Source organism: Symphalangus syndactylus, chromosome 12 (assembly GCF_028878055.3).
Source record: "Symphalangus syndactylus isolate Jambi chromosome 12, NHGRI_mSymSyn1-v2.1_pri, whole genome shotgun sequence".
Lineage (NCBI taxonomy): Eukaryota > Metazoa > Chordata > Mammalia > Primates > Hylobatidae > Symphalangus > Symphalangus syndactylus.
In genome coordinates this window covers 80703752-80724119 of record NC_072441.2, presented here as the reverse complement: position 1 = coordinate 80724119, position 20368 = coordinate 80703752, and the positions used below count along the sequence as shown (strand labels likewise).

The window sequence follows — 20368 nt, the reverse complement described above, 5'->3', positions numbered from 1 at the left end:
CAACCCCATTTGACAAGCAGCTCAGCCTAGACTCCAGATTGCTGGGTTGTGAAACTAATAGGTGAGGGAACCAGTCCTACAGCAAGCAAGTTCTAAACTTGGCTAGTATATACCTGCCTCAACTTGCCTCTGGCTTTACACAAAGACCTAATTTGGTTGGGCTTTGCTTCAGCTGAACTGCAGCTCCTAGTAGCCTTGAAAGCTGGCTGGAGAAAGAAGCAGCCAAAATTAATATGTCAGGTTTACATTTAGGCAGAGGAAAGCTTTAAAGCTGCAGAATATACACTCACAGAAGACCTTCAGTCAACAAATGTCTCCCTGCTACTTAGACCAAGCTGAACCATTTATTACTCCCTGTTGGAATTCTATAGGATAGGAAGGCAAGAGCCAGGAAGTAGTGAAGTCAGGAGATCTATAATCCATTAAAAACTACTGGGAATCTGGCTCTTTATAAAAGAGAAGGAACAGAAAATTTATTCTATCTATAAAACTCCAAAAGATTCCATAGATTTAAGATCTGAGACAAGTAAGTCTTCCTAGTGAGGATCAAGTGACTAAGAACCACAGACAACCAAGAAGAGGCTTACAGGGGCTAGAGTGCAGCCAGAACAAATAAGATTATTGATTGGAGAACCAGATAAATATACTATAAATCCCCTGCTCCCAGAGAATCAGTCATAGACTAAGTGGACTAGAAAGAAGGAGAGAATCTATGTATCCCACAGGCAAATTCAGGGCCTATGCTTTGACCTGCTGCCCTAAAAGTAAGTGGGTGTGATCTGAGGATTCTATCTTCATCATAGGCAGAGTTTGCATCATTATCATTAGCATCATAAACAATATCAAGATTATTGGCATTGTAATCATCTTTAATCAACGTGGCCCATTAGCCAACTGAGCCAGAACCAAGATCCACTTCCAAGCAGACCAATCACAGGCCACGTTTTTACAGTATTAGATGCCCAGAGATGTTGACTAATCCCAACACAATGTGATTGGGATTAATATATGATTTTAATTCTCAAAACAAAACTTGCAACAGTGATTTTTATGATGATGTTATTCACTAAACAGAAAATATAGTCTTTCTAACAAATGCAAAAAAAATTACTTTTTAAAAATTTGTGTAAAAACAAAAATTTCTACCATTTATTGAATGGCTGTTCTGTTCTAGGCACTTGGCTTAACTCTTTTAAGCTTTGTAACAACCCTGCAAAGAAAATTTCCCCCATTCTCAGAGATGTGGAGTTACATAATTAGTAAATGGCTGAAGCAGAATTCCAACCCAGATCTGTCAGATTCCAATGTCTATACTCTTAGTCACTGGGCTAAACTGCTTTGCTATAAATGTTTTTGTTTTAGTTTTTAGGAAAAAGCCAAGAAACATACTCCTTTAAGAGTCCTACCCTGTGTGTTCCCTGATTTCTTCTGTGTGGACCAGATCTAGGAAACAGGTATGAGAAAGTCCCTATTAGAAAAGTCTAGGCTAATAGTTCCTCCTCTTGCAGCAAAGGTCCCAAGCCCTGCTCTCCATGAATACACCTGCCTTTCAAACCATACCCATCTCAGAAAGGAGTGGCATGTCATCAATGACCACTTAAAAAGTTAAGTATTAGTTTCCCTAGGCCAAGGCCCTGGAGCCTCAGGTAGCAGATACTGCTCCAAGCGTCTTTGGCTTCTATAAAACTTGGGGTATTGAGTGGGGCAAGTGGATTACAGAACACAGTCATTCCCTGAGATCTTAGTCACCCTATAACAGCTATGTAAAATAATTACTCTATCTGCCTTTTGTAATTATCTTGCTAAATGGTGATCTAGTATCACTTTTTCAAGACAAGAGTCTCCAAGGAAGAAAACTTACCCCTGAAGAAAAAAATGAGACATTTGCAGATGTGTTTTTCCACAGATCCCACTTTACTGTCTTTCCTCTCAGAGTCCAATGTTCAGAAGTTACTTAAATTGAGCAGTCCCAGGAAATCTAGGCACTGAAGAATAATTAGTGCCAGAGTCAAGAAATAAGCACATGGGAGGAGTGACTTTATTCACAATAGGTAAAATAAACATAATTACTTTTTAAAAGGAGAACAAATGAAATTAACATAGATAATTGCAATAATCAATAATATTATTGGTTTAATTCATAAATTAAAGTTCAAGCCTGATGCCATAACTCATAGGTCTTATATTTATTTTTCCCTTATCCTGTCAAAAGATGTGTAAGGCAGCCCGAGATATAATTTTTGCCAATTCTTTTCTCATCTATGAGGCATGAAATATTAGCCCTACTGAGTATTGTGGAGCAAATCTATTCCAGTTAAAACTTATAGTCATTTAAGGACAGACAGATGTATATTCACAATATTTGTGCACAATACACCCTGGTCAATATCAAATGGCAAATCCTCAATATCTTTTCAAACAGGTGAGTGTCAAGATCATTTAAGGGTAGTGACAAATAATCCCAAACTCATAAATAATTCCAAACCAATATAATTTCACTAAGGACACTGCACTTAGCACTAGGCATTCCATGTTATAGATCTTCAACAATGTATAGTAATTACCTGTCACCAGGTATAGTAAATACTATACATTGTTGTGGGAATATGGAAGAGAAAGAGAGAGAGAGAGAGAGAGAGAGAGTGTGTGTGTGTGTGTGTGTGATGTATACATAACCCTTCAACAGTTTTCCTGATGCTCAAATCCCACACCAAGCTTCAATCTTGGTCTGGCTTCATTATACTGCTTCACACATTCTCAGACTGCCTCACCACTGGAAGCACATTCGTACAAGAAGGGTCATGATATCATAGAACATCCTCAAAAAAAAAAATGCCTGCTGAAGTAAATTACTGAAAGCCACTGGACAAAAGGAAGTCTGGTTACTTTAAATTCATACTCAACAATGAACTCCCCCTCTTTTTTACCTTATCAATTACTTACTTGACTTACAAACTCTAAATGCATATTAATGTTTCAAAAAATCAAATGTATGACTTAAAAGCTGGTATTTTCATCTACCAATTGACATTCAAAAGAATGTAATGTTCCAAATGTTCTGAATGCCCCAACGTTTTAAGCATGTACTTGCAGCCTTTTAGAGAAATTATTTTGATTACACAGATTCTAGATTGTTTATTTTAAGGGAAAAAAATCAGTTGCATTACTTAATAATCATAACGTGCAATTTGTCAAAATACAAATTCCAGCTCATCTAGTGAAACTAGAGTTCCAAAGCTGTCCACATTCCTTCCCATTCAGTCAGGTTTAGCTAGCCAGTAAGTTTCCAAATCCACCATGGAGCAACCTTCTCTCCGTCATCACGGGTTGTTGATATCGTAGCTCCAAGGAACATCTGAACTTCTGAGACCCAGCTTCTGAGATCCAGTAAAGTTCAACAAACATTAGTAGGTCCCAGATGGCACATTTCAGCTGAAACTGGACAAGTCACTAAAGCCCTATAGTGTATTCTGAAAGCCTGAGTGTGTCACCAGGTATCCTCTTTGTGAGACCCCGCTGCTCCAGTACATTGATCTTAAGATACCAACAATGATGTGGTAAAATAAAAATGAAATCCTGGGGTGAGGGCATTCTCAACCAGTGTAGCTAGTGGATCCAGTTTCCTCAGGGACTCTACATAATGGAAATTTTAAGTTCCTTTGAAGGCTGAGTTCCAAAAGCTGGCCTTCAATTTCACCTAAGAGAGACCACAAGGAGGGAATGGAGTTAAGAATCATCTCCATGAACCATCATGCCCAAAACTTATTGATAATTTTCTAAGTCAGATTAAACTTGACAGTATGAAGAAAAGAAAGGAAAATATATTAAAGCCTTATTATGTGCTAAGCATTATCCTAATGTTACCGGATTCTAAGATGTCTGTAATTGTCCCTATTTCACAGGTGTGAAAACAGAGACAGACTTAGAAATGTTCCCAAGATATTACAGGTAGTGTATGTTGGAGCTATAATACAAATTAATCTATCTGTCTTACTGCAAAGTCAATGTTTCTTCTACCACATCATACTACAAGCCAAGAACATCTCCCTAAACTGCTCTTAGAGAAAACAGACATTTAATACACATCGGTGTTCCTGAATCAATTCTCAGGTATCAGCTCTAAGTTGAGTTCATTGAAAACCCCCCAAATAGGAGTTCCAAATAGTTACAACATAGAGAAAATGTTTGGTTCTTATGATAGACAAAGACCCACTTGGGCCCTAAGGCAAGTTCTTAATTTGAACATGACAGGAAGTAAAACAGACTATTTTAACTTGGAGAACCTCCACCACCTTAAATAGGATGAAAAAAAAATTAGCACGCATGGTGGCACGTATCTATAGTCCTAGCTACTTGGGAGGCTGAGGCAGAAAGATCACTTGAGCCTGGGAAATCGAGGCTGTGTTGAGTCATGATCATACCACTGCACACCTGCCTGGGTGACAAAGTGAGACGCTGCCTCAAAATAAATAAATAAATAAATAAATAAAAATTTAAAAAAATAAAATTTAAATGTAAAAAAAGGATGAGATGTAGAAACAAAACTCATCTGGCATGCAGTGGAAAAGCCAAAATCTGGAACTTTCACAGGTCCAATTAAAGTTACTTTTGACATTCTAAGGTATAGCTTCCTCTTCAAGAATCCAGTGGCCAATGGTGCATAAGCTTCACCAAATGGGCCTAAAATCAAAGAGTCTGGTAGTGCCTAGAGCCTGAGCAATGTAGACATGGAATGAGCAGAAGGTGATGAGATGAGTAGAACAAGGCAGGAAGGAGGCCCAGACACAGAGAAATGGTATAACTGACTGTCCCCTACCTCTGGACTTCAGGCCTCTGCTTTGTTGAACTAAATAATCTTTCAGAACCCAGGAGGGCAAAAGTTTCTGCAGGTATCACCTCAATTCTTAAAACCAGCACTTGGATTTCTTTCCAAAGAGTGCATAGGCTTCTGTGAAATGGGGACAATTGTCCTCCAAAATTGCAGCTGAAATGACCTGCTATCTGTCCACTTGGACCCTGACACTAATAACACCTATGATTATTACAGAGAGAAAACTAAGGCATTGAGAAGTGAGGAAACTCACTTAAGGACCTAGACATCATAAGAACATTAACTCAATTGCACATACTCTGTACACACACACACACACACACACACACACACACTGAACTGTATACTTTAACCCATTTCCCAATTAGGGAAAAAAAGTGCAGCTCACTGCCAGCACAGTATTCTGGGGGCAAACAGAAAACAGATTAAAAAGTTGTCATTTATGATATGTGAATTATATCCCAAAAAAGGTGGTTTATTTTCAGAACCATGACTTACCTTCTAGACAATGCTTTTGACAGAGACGTAGTATTTCTACATTGAAAAGCCACTAGTAAGTGGTTTCTAACTCATTTTTATCAAACATTATCAAGTACTTTCTTTGTGTAAAATGCTGTGATAGATTGTATGAAATATTTATCAAAATAAGTTTGCAGTAATTATATAGTGTACTAAGAATGTATTATATGCCAGGCAGGTACTAAGCAATTTCATATGTTAAGTAATTGCCACCTGTTAGGTATGTGTTATTGTTCCCATTCTATAATTTGGGAGACTGAGGCTGAGAAGATTAGATAATTGTACAGGAAACGCAGTAAGAGGCAAAACTGAGATTAGAACTTAGGTCTTTCTGACTATAATTTAATCCATTATGCTAAGCAAGTAAGAAGAGGAAGAGAGACTTAAATGCAAAGAATACAAAAGACTGAATATTGGAGTTCTGAACTATGGAGTAGTTTCAGAGTTCTCACCTATAATGCTGGAGTGACAGTGCAAAAATGCTTTAAAATTCTGTCTCAGTGTGGAGTCTGGGGCCTGAAAGTCTTTCTGACACAGCAGTCATCTTAACAAAAATGCAATTCCAAAAGATGCATATGATTGAAAATGACCATAGTATCCAACAGCAAACATAACTTTCTGTGTGGTTGTTTTGGTCTAGGATTCCTTGGCTATGAGAGCAATTGACATATTTCAAGGGCCTATTCATTAACATTTTGTGAACAGACACTCATTCTTAGTGTTTACCAAGCTCTAGGTGCCGCCTAGATGGTGGAATGAATAAGATATGATGACTGGCCCAAAAGAATGCCCAGATAGGAGTCTATTGACTCTATATATGTAGAATATATATGGTTAAGTGCTAGGCTTTAGCATCGGATAGCATGGGTATCTGTTCTAGTGCTGCTACTAACTAGCTGCGATTTGTAACAAATGTTTACATTACTCTATGCTTTTATTACCTTATCTATAAAATGGGATTATTTTGAGGAATAAATAGATAAGCATGTAAACCTACCATGTATAGAAGATAGTAAGCACTTAGCACTTAATGGTAGCTGCTGTCCTCCTCATCATCATCACCATTATCACCTGGTAGCGAAGTACAGCAGAATTGACTCTCTATGCTTAAGACTTACAGCTCTCTGATTTTTTTTGTTACCCTCAAGTATATTTGATATACTTTCTGTACATAAGTGAACATTTTCCCAAGGGTTCAGGCCCTAAACATGCCAGACTACCAGTGGATAGCAGAGTGCTGGAAGAAAGCCCACTCTAAATTCACCCTGAACACATCTGAAAACGTTATTTTTATATATAGCCAATTACACTTTTCTGACCTAGAAATGAGCCTTCACAAGGTCAGAGAATGTTTCCTCTCTTCCTAACAGCACTCTGTATGTTACTTTTTTATATTATTTGTGCTTGAGTGGGCCTTACACTCCTAAAATGGTGCATAATTTTTGCATGATAGTTATATATGATAAATACACAGAGGTAAGCTAGTATCATGGTAAAGAGCAATTGCAATAAGGTAGATACAGGTTCAAATTCTGGTTTCTCTGCCTAGTAGCTATGACCTTGGAGAAGACCCTTATGCTTCCAGAACCTGTCTGTAAAATGGGATAATAAATACATATCTCATATGAAGGTTGTGAAGATTAAATGAGGTGATAAGATCTAGTATTTGGTAACATAATATAGTAACTATAGTTAACTATTTATTCTATATTTTTAAATAACTAAAATAGTAGAATTAGAATGTTCCTACTACAAAGAAATGCTTGAGGTGCTGGATACCCCAGTTACTCTAATTTGATCATTACACATGCTATGCTCATATCAAAACATCACATGTACCCAACAATTATATACAACTATGTACCCATAATTAAAAGTGCAGATTTTTTAAAGATTGAGATGGTTTGTTTAAAGTATTTAGCACATAGTAAATTCTCAATAAATGTCACTTTTTATTATTACAAAAAAGACATGAATTACGTGAACCTAGTGGCTCAGGTTCATTTTCAATTAAATAAGCATTTATTGTGCACCTTCCAAGTATCTTACACTCTGCTACTTTCTGTGGGTACTAGATAAAAGAAATGTACAACATGAGTCCTCTAAAACAAAGTCTGTGCTTTTCACATGTATATGACCCTGAAAAAAGGTATCTTGCAACCATGTCTTCATACTGGAAGGTGGGGCTGGTACTAGCCTTTCTGCAATCACCTGTAGATAACAATGTGAAGGAGGAAGGTAAATATGTAGAGGTGGAGTTAGGTTTGATGGAAAATGAATCACCTCATTCACTATAATCACTATAAGCTATATAAGGGTCATTATCCCAATCCATCTTCACCCTGCAAGCTGCATCAGGCTTTATCCTACTTGTTCCTTTGGGGAACCAGGTGAGAGAAAATTCATCCAGCTACATTTATGAATATTTGGTGTTGTCCATAGTAGAGTCTAGGGATATAAGCTAAGGCAGAGTTCATGTATATTTTGCCTTTCTTTTCTTTTTTGTTTCTTTCATTTTCTTTTCTTTTCTTTTTTTTTTTTTTTTTTTTTTTTTTGCTTATTTGTTTGGTTAGTTTAGTTTATTCTGGGGCCTTTTTGTAATAAGTTCATTTTTATGGAGAAGAATAATGCAAGTAAAAGTTCACCTTCCTCTAGGCCTTCCTCTACACATTCCATAGTCTGTTCCCAGTCTTTTTCCATGCCCTCTTTTCTGGGCTGTCCAGCTCAAACTGGCAGGCAGCTGGGTCTGTTGCAGAGTCCCTTCCTTTTTCAGTGTTGTTTCCCAGAGCTCCAAGATCTAATTATCCAGTAGTTAAACTGCTGCCTGCATTGCTGAGCTCTTCTTCTTGATTAATTAAAGAGAACGGTGTTTGGGCAAGTGCTTGACATTAAGAGAGTTCCTAAGCTCTACTGAGCTCTACTGTCTGATGCCTATGAAACACCAAGCTTTTTTGAGCCCCTTTGCCCATTTTTAATTTGCTGAAGGCCTAAGGGTCCAGTTTAGTTTCTGGTGCCCAGAGAATAAACAGATGTGCATGGTGGAAGGTCTGTCACTTTTGACTCAAGAAAAGCAGTGAAACTAAGAGAGATTGAGGCAATGGTATCTGGCTGGTTCTGGAAACTTTGGAAGCCTTAGAACAACACCCAGAATGCCAACACACTCAAAGTGTAGAGATACTATGTAGAGACTATACTTACCCATGACAGGCAATATAGAGACCTGAGGTCTATTCTCAGTTGAACCAGTAACATGCCAAGACTTACTTGATCATAGAAAAGTAACTCAAAGTTAACAAAGTTAATTTTCATTGTATTCAACAGCGTTGTATCATCCCTGGCCCATTCTTACGTTTTGAGATTTAAAATAAACAAGAGTTTAAAAAAACATGCTGGTTATTATTAAAATGAAAATTGCTGATAAGTTAAAAGGGGAGAATATGAATAATAGGGTTCTTTGTTTTTCTGTGTCCAGGTTCACTTAAACTTGCAAAAAGATGACCGACCTCTTGAGAAGTGTTGTCACCGTAATTGATGTTTTCTACAAATACACCAAGGAAGATGGGGAGTGCGGCACACTGAGCAAGGATGAACTAAAGGAACTTCTGGAGAAAGAGTTTCATCCAATTCTGAAGGTGAGAGCCATGTGCCAGAACTGAAGGCTGCTGGAGTTCTGCACATGCTCTGTTGTATGACCCAGATCAGCTAAAAAGTGCACAGCCCTAGTGAACTCTAAGCAAACTCTATGAGCAGTATTTTGGGGGTGCTAGAAAGTCTGTTAAACCAGCATATATTTTAAAGAAAGTGAATGTTTCGTCCTCACTTTTCCACTTGTGCACTCCTACCTTATAGACTCTCAGACTTTCTCATATACCCAGGCTTTTCCTTAGAAAAAGCAGAAAATAAATTTAGGCTAGGACACATTTATCCTATCAAATGGAAAAAAAAGTATAGAAAGGGAAATCATCTACCTGGGGAGTTGACAAAATAGCCATGATTAAGAATCAAAAATAAAATACCAGCACTTTATTCCATCTGCTTAAAAAGGACTCAGCCAGGCGCGGTGGCTCATGCCTGTAATCCCAGCACTTTGGGAGGCCGAGGTGGGTGGATCACAAGGTCAGGAGATCAAGACCATCCTGGCTAATATGGTGAAACCTCGTCTCTACTAAAAATACAAAAAATTAGCCGGGCGTGGTTGCACGCCCCTGTAGTCCCAGCTATTCGGGAGGCTAAGGCAGGAGAATGGCGTGAACCTGGGAGGCGGAGCTTGCAGTGAGCAGAGATCGCGCCACTGTACTCCAGCCTGGGCTACAGAGCAAGACTCCGTCTCAACAAAAAAAAAAAAAAAAAAAAAAAAAGACTCAGTTATTAACTTCAAAATAATAGATGATAAATTCCAACATGGAATATATTAACATGTAACAGTTACAATTTATGTAAAACTTAGAAATACCAGTTACTGCACTTAGTTTATTCTACTCCTTCCTGTAGGCCTTACTTAAGCACTTAATCCTTTAGCTTAAATCCTTGAAATGTCTTCTTCTGAGAATCCCAGTAGTCTTTATTTTCTATTAACCCTTAACATTTACTGGGTTCTATTAACCTAAAGTAATCCTTTATTGGACTAAAACTACATCATGTCAAACATCCATAATTTCACAGCGCTATTTGAATGTGTTGGTTGAGTACGCAGGTTAGGCTGACCAGGTCTCCCTTGGTGTGTCACTCATATACAGAACCCAGATGATCCAGACACAGTGGATGTCATCATGCATATGCTGGATCGAGATCATGACAGAAGATTGGACTTTACTGAGTTTCTTTTGATGATATTCAAGCTGACTATGGCCTGCAACAAGGTCCTCAGCAAAGAATACTGCAAAGCTTCAGGGTCAAAGAAGCATAGGCATGGTCACCGACACCAAGAAGAAGAAAGTGAAACAGAAGAGGATGAAGAGGATACACCAGGACATAAATCAGGTTACAGACATTCATGTTGGAGTGAGGGAGAGGAGCATGGATATAGTTCTGGGCACTCAAGGGGAACTGTGAAACGTAGACATGGGTCCAACTCCAGGAGGCTAGGAAGACAAGGTAATTTATCCAGCTCTGGGAACCAAGAGAGAGCTCAGAAAAGATACCACAGGTCCAGCTCTGGTCACTCATGGAGTAGTGGCAAAGAGAGACATGGTTCCAGCTCTGGAGAACTGAGAGAAAGAATAAACAAGTCACACATTAGCCCTTCTAGGGAATCTGGGGAAGAGTATGAATCTGGATCTGGATCAAAGAGTTGGGAAAGGAAAGTTCATGGTGGTCTGTCATGTGGATTGGAGACTAGTGGGCATGAATCAAACTCTACTCAGTCAAAAATTAGAGGACAAAAGCTTGGGTCTAGCTGTTCAGGAGATAGTGGGAGGCGAAGTCATGCATGTGGTTATAGCAATTCAAGTGGGTGTGGAAGGCCACAAAATGTTTCAAGTTCTTGTCAGTCACATAGATTTGGAGGGCAAGGAAATCAATTTAGCTATATTCAGTCAGGCTGTCAGTCAGGAATTAATGGAGGACAAGGCCATGGCTGTGTCTCAGGAGGCCAGCCCTCTGGATGTGGTCAACCTGAGTCTAACTCCTGTAGTCAGTCCTATAGTCAGAGAGGATATGGAGCTAGAGAAAATTGTCAACCACAGAACTGTGGAGGACAATGGAGAACAGGCTCAAGTCAGTCCTCTTGTTGTGAACAATATGGGTCTGGAGGTAGCCAGTCTTGTAGTAGTGGTCAACATGAATATGGTTCCTGTGGCCGCTTTTCAAACTCTTCTAGTTCAAATGAATTTTCCAAATGTGGTCAACATGGGTCTGGTTCAGGTCAGTCTACTAGCTTTGAACAACATGGAACAGGCTTGAGTCAGTCCTCTGGGTTCGAACAACATGTATCTGGCTCAGGTCAAACTTGTGGCCAGCATGAGTCTACATCAAGTCAATCCTTGGGCTATGACCAGCATGGGTCTAGCTCAGGTAAGACATCTGGCTTTGGACAACACGGGTCTGGCTCAGGTCAGTCCTCTGGCTTTGGACAATGTGGGTCAGGCTCAGGTCAGTCCTCTGGTTTTGGGCAGCATGGGCCTGTCGCAGGACAATCCTCTCGTTTTGGACAACATGAGTCTAGATCACGTCAGTCTAGCTATGGCCAACATGGTTCTGGCTCAAGTCAATCATCTGGCTATGGCCAATATGGGTCTAGAGAGACATCTGGCTTTGGACAACATGGGTCGGGCTCAGGTCAATCCACTGGCTTTGGCCAATATGGATCAGGCTCAGGTCAGTCCTCTGGCTTTGGACAACATGGGTCTGTCTCAGGACAATCCTCTGGTTTTGGACAACATGAGTCTAGATCACGTCAGTCTAGCTATGGCCAACACAGTTCTGGCTCAAGTCAGTCATCTGGCTATGGCCAACATGGGTCTAGACAGACATCTGGCTTTGGACAACATGGGTCAGGCTCAAGTCAATCCACTGGCTTTGGCCAGTATGGATCAGGCTCAGGTCAGTCTGCTGGCTTTGGACAACATGGGTCTGGCTCAGGACAATCCTCTGGTTTTGGACAACATGATTCTAGATCAGGTCATTCTAGCTATGGCCAACATGGTTTTGGCTCAAGTCAATCATCTGGCTGTGGTCAACATGGGTCAAGTTCAGGACAGACATCTGGATTTGGACAACACGAGTTAAGCTCAGGTCAGTCTTCCAGCTTCGGCCAACATGGGTCAGGTTCAAGTCAGTCCTCTGGCTTTGGACAACATGGGTCTGGCTCAGGACAATCCTCTGGTTTTGGACAACATGAGTCTAGATCAGGTCAGTCTAGCTATGGCCAACACAGTTCTGGCTCAAGTCAGTCATCTGGCTATGGCCAACATGGGTCTAGACAGACATCTGGCTTTGGACAACATGGGTCAGGCTCAGGACAATCCTCTGGCTTTGGACAACATGAGTTTAGATCACATCAGTCCAGCTATGGCCAACATGGTTCTGGCTCAAGTCAATCATCTGGCTATGGTCAACAGGGGTCAAGTTCGGGACAGACATCTGGCTTTGGACAACACAGGTCAAGCTCAGGTCAATACTCTGGCTTTGGACAATATGAGTCTAGATCAGGTCAATCTAGCTATGGCCAACACAGTTCTGGCTCAAGTCAGTCATCTGGCTATGGCCAACATGGGTCTAGACAGACATCTGGCTTTGGACAACATGAGTCTGGCTCAGGACAATACTCTGGTTTTGGACAACGTGAGTCTAGATCACATCAGTCTAGCTATGGCCAACATGGTTCTGGCTCAAGTCAGTCATCTGGCTATGGTCAACATGGGTCTAGTTCAGGACAGACTTTTGGATTTGGACAACACAGGTCAGGCTCAGGTCAATCCTCTGCCTTTGGCCAACATAGATCAGGCTCAGGTCAGTCCTCTGGCTTTGGACAACATGAGTCAGGCTCAGGACAATCCTCTGGCTTTGGACAGCATGAGTCTAGATCAAGTCAGTCTAGTTATGGCCAACATGGTTCTGGCTCAAGTCAGTCATCTGGCTATGGTCAACATGGGTCTAGTTCAGGACAGACAACTGGCTTTGGACAACACGGGTCAAGCTCAGGTCAATACTCTGGCTTTGGACAACATGGATCAGGCTCAGGTCAGTCCTCTGGCTTTGGACAACATGGGACTGGTTCAGAACACTCCTCTGGTTTTGGACAACATGAGTCTAGATCACGTCAGTCTAGCTATGGCCAACATGGTTCTAGCTCAAGTCAATCATCTGGCTATGGTCAACATGGGTCAAATTCAGGACAGACATCTGGCTTTGGACAACACAGGTCAGGCTCAGGTCAGTCCTCTGGCTTTGGCCAATATGGATCAGGCTCAGGTCAGTCTTCTGGCTTTGGACAACATGGGTCAGGCACAGGAAAATCCTCTGGCTTTGCACAGCATGAGTACAGATCAGGTCAGTCTAGCTATGGCCAACATAGTACTGGCTCCAGTCAATCATCTGGCTGTGGCCAACATGAGTCTGGCTCAGGTCCAACCACAGGTTTTGGACAGCATGTGTCTGGCTCAGACAAGTTCTCTAGTTCTGGACAACATATATCTGACTCAGGTCAGCCCACTGGATTTGGCCAATATGGTTCAGGCTCAGGTCAATCAACTGGCTTGGGCCCAGGTGAATCTCAACAAGTAGAGTCAGCATCCACAGTTCATGGGAGACAGGAAACTACTCATGGTCAGACAATAAATACCACTAGACATAGCCAGTCTGGTCAAGGACAGTCCACACAGACAGGGTCCAGGGTAACTAGAAGACGAAGATCTAGCCAAAGTGAGAACAGTGACAGTGAAGTGCATTCAAGGGTCTCACACAGACATTCAGAACACATTCATACACAAGCTGGATCTCACTACCCAAAGTCAGGATCCACAGTTCGCAGAAGACAAGGAACTACTCATGGACAGAGAGGAGATACCACTAGACATGGCCATTCTGGTCATGGACAGTCCACACAGACAGGGTCCAGAACATCTGGAAGACAGAGATTTAGCCACAGTGATGCCACTGACAGTGAAGTGCACTCAGGGGTCTCACATAGACCACACTCACAAGAACAAACTCACAGCCAAGCTGGATCTCAACATGGAGAGTCAGAATCCACAGTTCATGAGAGACATGAAACTACTTATGGACAGACAGGAGATACCACTAGACATTCCCACTCTGGTCATGAACAAACCACACAGACAGGGTCCAGGACAACTGGAAGACAGAGAACTAGCCACAGTGAGTCCACTGACAGTGAAGTGCACTCAGGGGGCTCACACAGACCACACTCACAAGAACACACTTACGGCCAAGCCGGATCTCAACATGGAGAGCCAGAAATCACAGTTCATGAGAGACACGGAACTACTCATGGACAGACAGGAGATACCGCTGGACATTCCCACTCTGGTCATGGACAGTCCACACAGAGAGGGTCCAGGACAACTGGAAGACAGAGATCTAGCCACAGTGAGTCCAGTGACAGTGAAGTGCACTCAGGGGTCTCACACACACATACAGGACACACTTACGGTCAAGCTGGATCTCAACATGGACAGTCAGAATCCATAGTTCATGAGAGACATGGAACTACTCATGGACAGACAGGAGATACCACTAGACATGCCCACTATCATCATGGATTAACCACACAGACAGGGTCCAGGACTACCGGAAGAAGGGGATCTGGCCACAGTGAGTACAGTGACAGTGAAGGGTACTCAGTAGTCTCACATACACATTCAGGACACACTCACGGCCAAGCCGGATCTCAACATGGAGAGTCAGAATCTATAGTTCATGAGGGACATGGAACTATACATGGACAGACAGGAGATACCACTAGACATGCCCACTCTGGTCACGGACAGTCCACACAGACAGGGTCCAGGACAACTGGAAGAAAGGCATCTGGCCACAGTGAGTACAGTGACAGTGAAGGGCACTCAGGGTTCTCACAAAGACCACACTCACGAGAACACACTCACAGCCAAGCTGGATCTCAACATGGAGAGTCAGAATCCATAGTTGACGAGAGACACAGAACTACTCATGGACAGACAGGAGATACCAGTGGACATTCTCAGTCTGGTCATGGACAGTCCACGCAGTCAGGATCCAGTACAACTGGAAGAAGGAGATCTGGCCACAGTGAGTCCAGTGACAGTGAAGTGCACTCAGGGGGCTCACACACACATTCAGGACACACACACGGCCAAGCCAGATCTCAACATGGAGAGTCAGAATCTACAGTTCACGAGAGACACCAAACTACTCATGGACAGACAGGAGATACCACTGAACATGGCCACCCTAGTCATGGACAAACCACACAGACAGGGTCCAGGACAACTGGAAGAAGGGGATCTGGCCACAGTGAGTACAGTGACAGTGAAGGGCACTCAGGGGTCTCACATACACATTCAGGACACACTCACAGTCAAGCTGGATCTCACTATCCAGAGTCAGGATCCTCAGTTCATGAGAGACACGGAACTACTCATGGACAAACAGCAGACACCACTAGACATGGCCACTCTGGTCATGGACAGTCCACACAGAGAGGGTCTAGGACAACTGGAAGAAGGGGATCAGGCCACAGTGAGTCCAGTGACAGTGAAGTGTACTCAGGAGTCTCACACACACATTCAGGACACACTCACAGCCAAGCCGGATCTCAACATGGAGAGTCAGGATCCTCAGTTCATGGGAGACAGGGAACTATACATGGACCGACAGGAGATATCACTAGACATGCCCACTATGGTCATGGACAGTCCACACATAGAGGGTCCAGGACAACTGGAAGAAGGGCATCTGGCCACAATGAGTACAGTGACAGTGAAGTACACTCAGGGGTCTCACGCACACATTCAGGACACACACACAGCCAACCCGGATCTCAACATGGAGAGTCAGAATCCACAGTTCATGAGAAACACCACACCACTCATGGACAGACAGGAGATACCACTGAACATGGCCACTCTGGTCATGGACAAGCCACACAGACAGGGTCCAGGACAACAGGAAGACAGAGATCTAGGCACAGTGAGTCCAGTGACAGTGAAGTGCACTCAGGGGGCTCACGCAGACCACACTCACAAGAACACATTCACGGCCAAGCTGGATCTCAACATGGAGAGTCAGAATCCACAGTTCACGAGAGACACCAAACTACTCATGGAAAGAGAGCAGATACCACTGGACATGCCCACTCTGGTCATGGACAAGCCACACAGAGAGGGTCCAGGACAACTGGAAGAAGGGTGTCTGGCCACAGTGAGTACAGTGACAGCGAAGGGCACTCAGGGGTCTCACACACACATTCAGGACACACTCATGGCCAAGCCGGATCCCAACGTGGAGAGTCAGGATCCTCAGTTCATGAGAGATATGGAACTACTCATGGACAGACAGGAGATACCACTAGACATGCTCACTCTGGTCATGGACAGTCTACACAGAGAGGGTCAAGGACAGCTGGAAGAAGGGGATCTGGCCACAGTGAGTCCAGTGACAGTGAAGTGCATTCAGGGGTCTCATATACACATTCAGGACACACTCACGGCCAAGCCAGATCTCAACATGGAGAGTCAGGATCTGCCATTCATGGGAGACAGGGAACTATACATGGACAGACAGGAGATACCACTAGACATGGCCAGTCTGGTCATGGACAGTCCACACAGACAGGTTCCAGGACAACTGGAAGACAGAGATCTAGTCACAGCGAGTCCAGTGATAGTAAAGTGCACTCAGAGGCCTCACCCACGCATTCAGGACACATTCACAGCCAAGCCGGATCTCGACATGGAGAGTCAGGATCCTCAGGTCATGGGAGACAGGGAACTACTCATGGACAGACAGGAGATACCACTAGACATGCCCACTATGGTCATGGACAATCCACACAGAGAGGGTCCAGGACAACTGGAAGAAGGGGATCTGGCCACAGTGAGTCCAGTGACAGTGAAGTGCACTCATGGGGCTCACACACACATTCAGGACACATTCATGGCCAAGCTGGATCTCAACAAAGACAGCCAGGATCCACAGTTCATGGGAGACTGGAAACTACTCATGGACAGACAGGAGATACCATTAGATATGGCCATTCTGATTATGGACAATCCACACAGACAGGTTCCAGATCTAGTAGAACAAGTCATTTTCAGTCACATAGTAGTGAAAGGCAAAGGCATGGATCAAGTCAGGTTTGGAAACATGGCAGCTATGGACCTGCAGAATATGACTATGGGCACACTGGGTATGGGCCTTCTGCTGGCAGCAGAAAAAGCATCAGTAATTCTCACCTTTCATGGTCAATAGATAGCACTGCAAACAAGCAACTGTCTAGACATTGACAGTTATTTTCTAGTTCTGACCTTATAGTATCCAAAGCAACTAAAAGAACAGGAAGACACGGTTTAAATCATGAACAGTCAATGATAAGTTATGAACATTCAGTTGATTCTCAGTATCAGTCTCAACCTATTATAATAAGAAGTCAGGAATCTAGTCATGGACATTCTGTAGTAACTCATAAACAGTCAAACACCTATGTTCAACCTGGATGTAACACAGCCAGAAGGAAAGGATGTACACATAGCCAGTCAAATGACCACCTTGGATTTGGCCATGGACAATCCATATCAGTTCATGGCCATTCAAAATCTAGTTCAATCAGAAAACAAGAATCCCACACTGATAATAAAAAGCATTCAGAAGACTGGGAGAAAGACACTCATGAGCAATTAGGATCTAGGCATGGGAAGTTAGAGTTCAATACAATAGCTATACATGGATCTAGCCAGCAACATTTCGGAGATACAACTTTTCATGGGCAGGTAAGATCCAGCACAGGTTTTGCCAGATAGGTATTAAGTCATGGGCCGTCAAGAGATGCCTAGGGTCAGTCCGGATTCAGCACAAATGAAAGACAAGTATACAGCCATGGCCAATCAAATGACAGTTACGAGTAGTCAAATGACAGCAAAAGTCAAAGATACATTTTCAGTCACTTTCTTGACAGCCAAGACCCTGCAGGAATTGAAGAGTATAGGTATAGATATTCATCAAGCAGTACAACCACATGCAGTGGGGGAGACAAAGGCAAGAGTCAGAATCAAGTCTGTCAGGAGGTATCAGAATATACAGTGAGGATGTGGGCAAAAAACAGACAAGAGGCTCTGAGGCCAGTGGTTACCATACAAAGGAAAGAACAGGCTCTGGTTCCTTCTGCTTAGATAGCAACACCCCACTCTATGAATATGTCCAAGAACAAAGGAGTTATTACTTTGAATAAGAAACCAACACAAGCTAGCCCAAGATAAGAACTAACCCAGAGAAGAAATGAGACACATACATGAAATTAAGGTATTTAACATGATCTCCTCTTTTGGTAGTAGGGGTATATGTCTGTGCTTTCATTTTAACTATATTTCTGTATGATATTACTTTTGTTTGGTGCCAGGTGTTTATGAAAGGCTCCACATTCATTGAACTCCTTGGTTAGAAAATAGTGAATAGGGCCGGGCACGGTGGCTCACGCCTGTAATCCCAGCACTTTGGGAGGCCAAGATGGGTGGATCACGAGATCAGGAGTTCGAGACCAGCCTGGCCAACATGGTGAAACCCCGTCTCTACTAAAAATACAAAAATTAGCTGGGTGCAGTGGTGGGCACCTGTAATCCTAGCTACTCAGGAGGCTGAGGCAGGAGAATTGCTTGAACCTGGGAGGCAGAGGTTGCAGTGAGCCGAGATCGCACCACTGCACTCCAACCTGGGTGACTGAGCAAGACTCCACTTTGAAAAAAAAAAAAGAAAGAAAGAAAATAGTGAATGGAAGAAAAAAATAAACATCATTTGGGGCTATATTCAGAACTATATAATAAAGTGAGATTTGTGTGGTTGGGAATAAAATTAGGTTTTAAAAAAATTTCCGAGTTTCAAAATTTGGATTTTCCAGATTTTGTTTTAATTAATTATTGACAAACCTATCCAAGGAGCTAAATGATGTGGTTTAGGAGCCAAAATGTCTCTAGAAACATTATAACACATCCCATCCTGAACAAAGAATGTTGTAGTAGTTTCCCACATGAATATTCAGAATATTTGCATCTTTTTGTGTCACTACTGGAACTCTGTACAATTATATTTAAATTTATTGTCATGGCCTTCTGGATATAGGATCCAGAAAATTGTACTTCATAAAAATTGGCAATAAACATTTCATCAGGTTATAGTTTCTCTTCTCTTTCATCTCCACAAACACATAGTTTCCTGCCATGGGATGAGCTGCAGTTTTCTTCCACCTCCACACAGCTAGATGACAGTGAAGCACTCAGGTACTAATAATAAGGACTCCAAAGAAGACAAAACTCAACCATATCTGATCTTTTCCTCAATCTAATCGCTGTCCAATGCTTCTGTAAAGCATTTACATAAAGGCTTTGTACTGATGAGTTGACCTCAGATGTTCTGGTTAATCATGATCATCACAGCAATTATTATCAAACATAATCCCAAGTAGCTACTTTCTAAGACAACCCAAGCTCTGGAAATAAGAGTTATACACCATGGATTTTCTCTGTCAAAGATATTAATGGAAGAATCACTATCAATAGAAGCTAATTGGGTCCTGAGGTTTCCAGTAGCAGAAAAACAATTAAAAATATATTTTCCTGCCTATAAGGAGAAAATACATGAATTTATTATGAATAGTGAGAGAAGTAATGATGAGTAGAAGAATTATGTACAAAATGCACTATCCTCAGTAGAAAGTTTACTACTATAAAATCCAAATAAAATGTCCAGAATGTCAGAACTAGTAAGAACTTTAAAGATTACTTCCTTAATTTGCAAGTTAAAATAAAAAAACCAAGCACACCGTATTTAATTAAAAGTGATAATTCTCTCCATTAAATTTGGTGCTATCCAAATTTATCCTCTTTTCACTCAAAAATCAAGCTACTTTCCCTCCACCTGCACTTTTGTAATTCAAACTAAACTGAAATTCATCAGTGAGTGTTCAAAATCACAAGTCCCTATTAGAAGCAGAAGTTACATGAAAAAACAACAACAAAAAAAAAACAGTCTCATTCTTCTGATTAGACTCAGAATATATCTATCTAATCTAATTTTTAAATTTTAATATTAAGAAGGACTTGTACTTTATGAATTTTAAGTCATGCTATGTAATCAACATAACATTAGTCTGTTAGTTTGCTAGTGAAAAAGCTACTGTTATGCTATTAATGATACTCAGCAAAATTACTGTGTATATAGGAGTTAACTCTAAATAGTAACCAATTCATACCAATCTATCAATCACCATGAATATAAATACTAACTATCAAAGAACAATTGGAAATTTAAATTTGATATTTAATCTCTTTCTATTATAGATAAAGTAAGCCTCTACCTATAATAAAAGGA

General features: G+C 41.7%; 1 protein-coding gene across 1 annotated transcript; it reads left to right on the top strand.

Moving 5' to 3' along the window:
* Window positions 1-5242: 5242 nt before the first annotated feature.
* On the top strand, window positions 5243-17295 carry FLG2 (filaggrin 2). The gene is made up of 3 exons (XM_063626204.1): window positions 5243-8982; window positions 10087-14254; window positions 14480-17295. Exons 1-3 carry the CDS (start codon window positions 8845-8847, stop codon window positions 17293-17295), a joined length of 7122 nt encoding a protein of 2373 aa, XP_063482274.1. The 5' UTR covers window positions 5243-8844.
* The last annotated feature ends 3073 nt before the right edge of the window (window positions 17296-20368 follow it).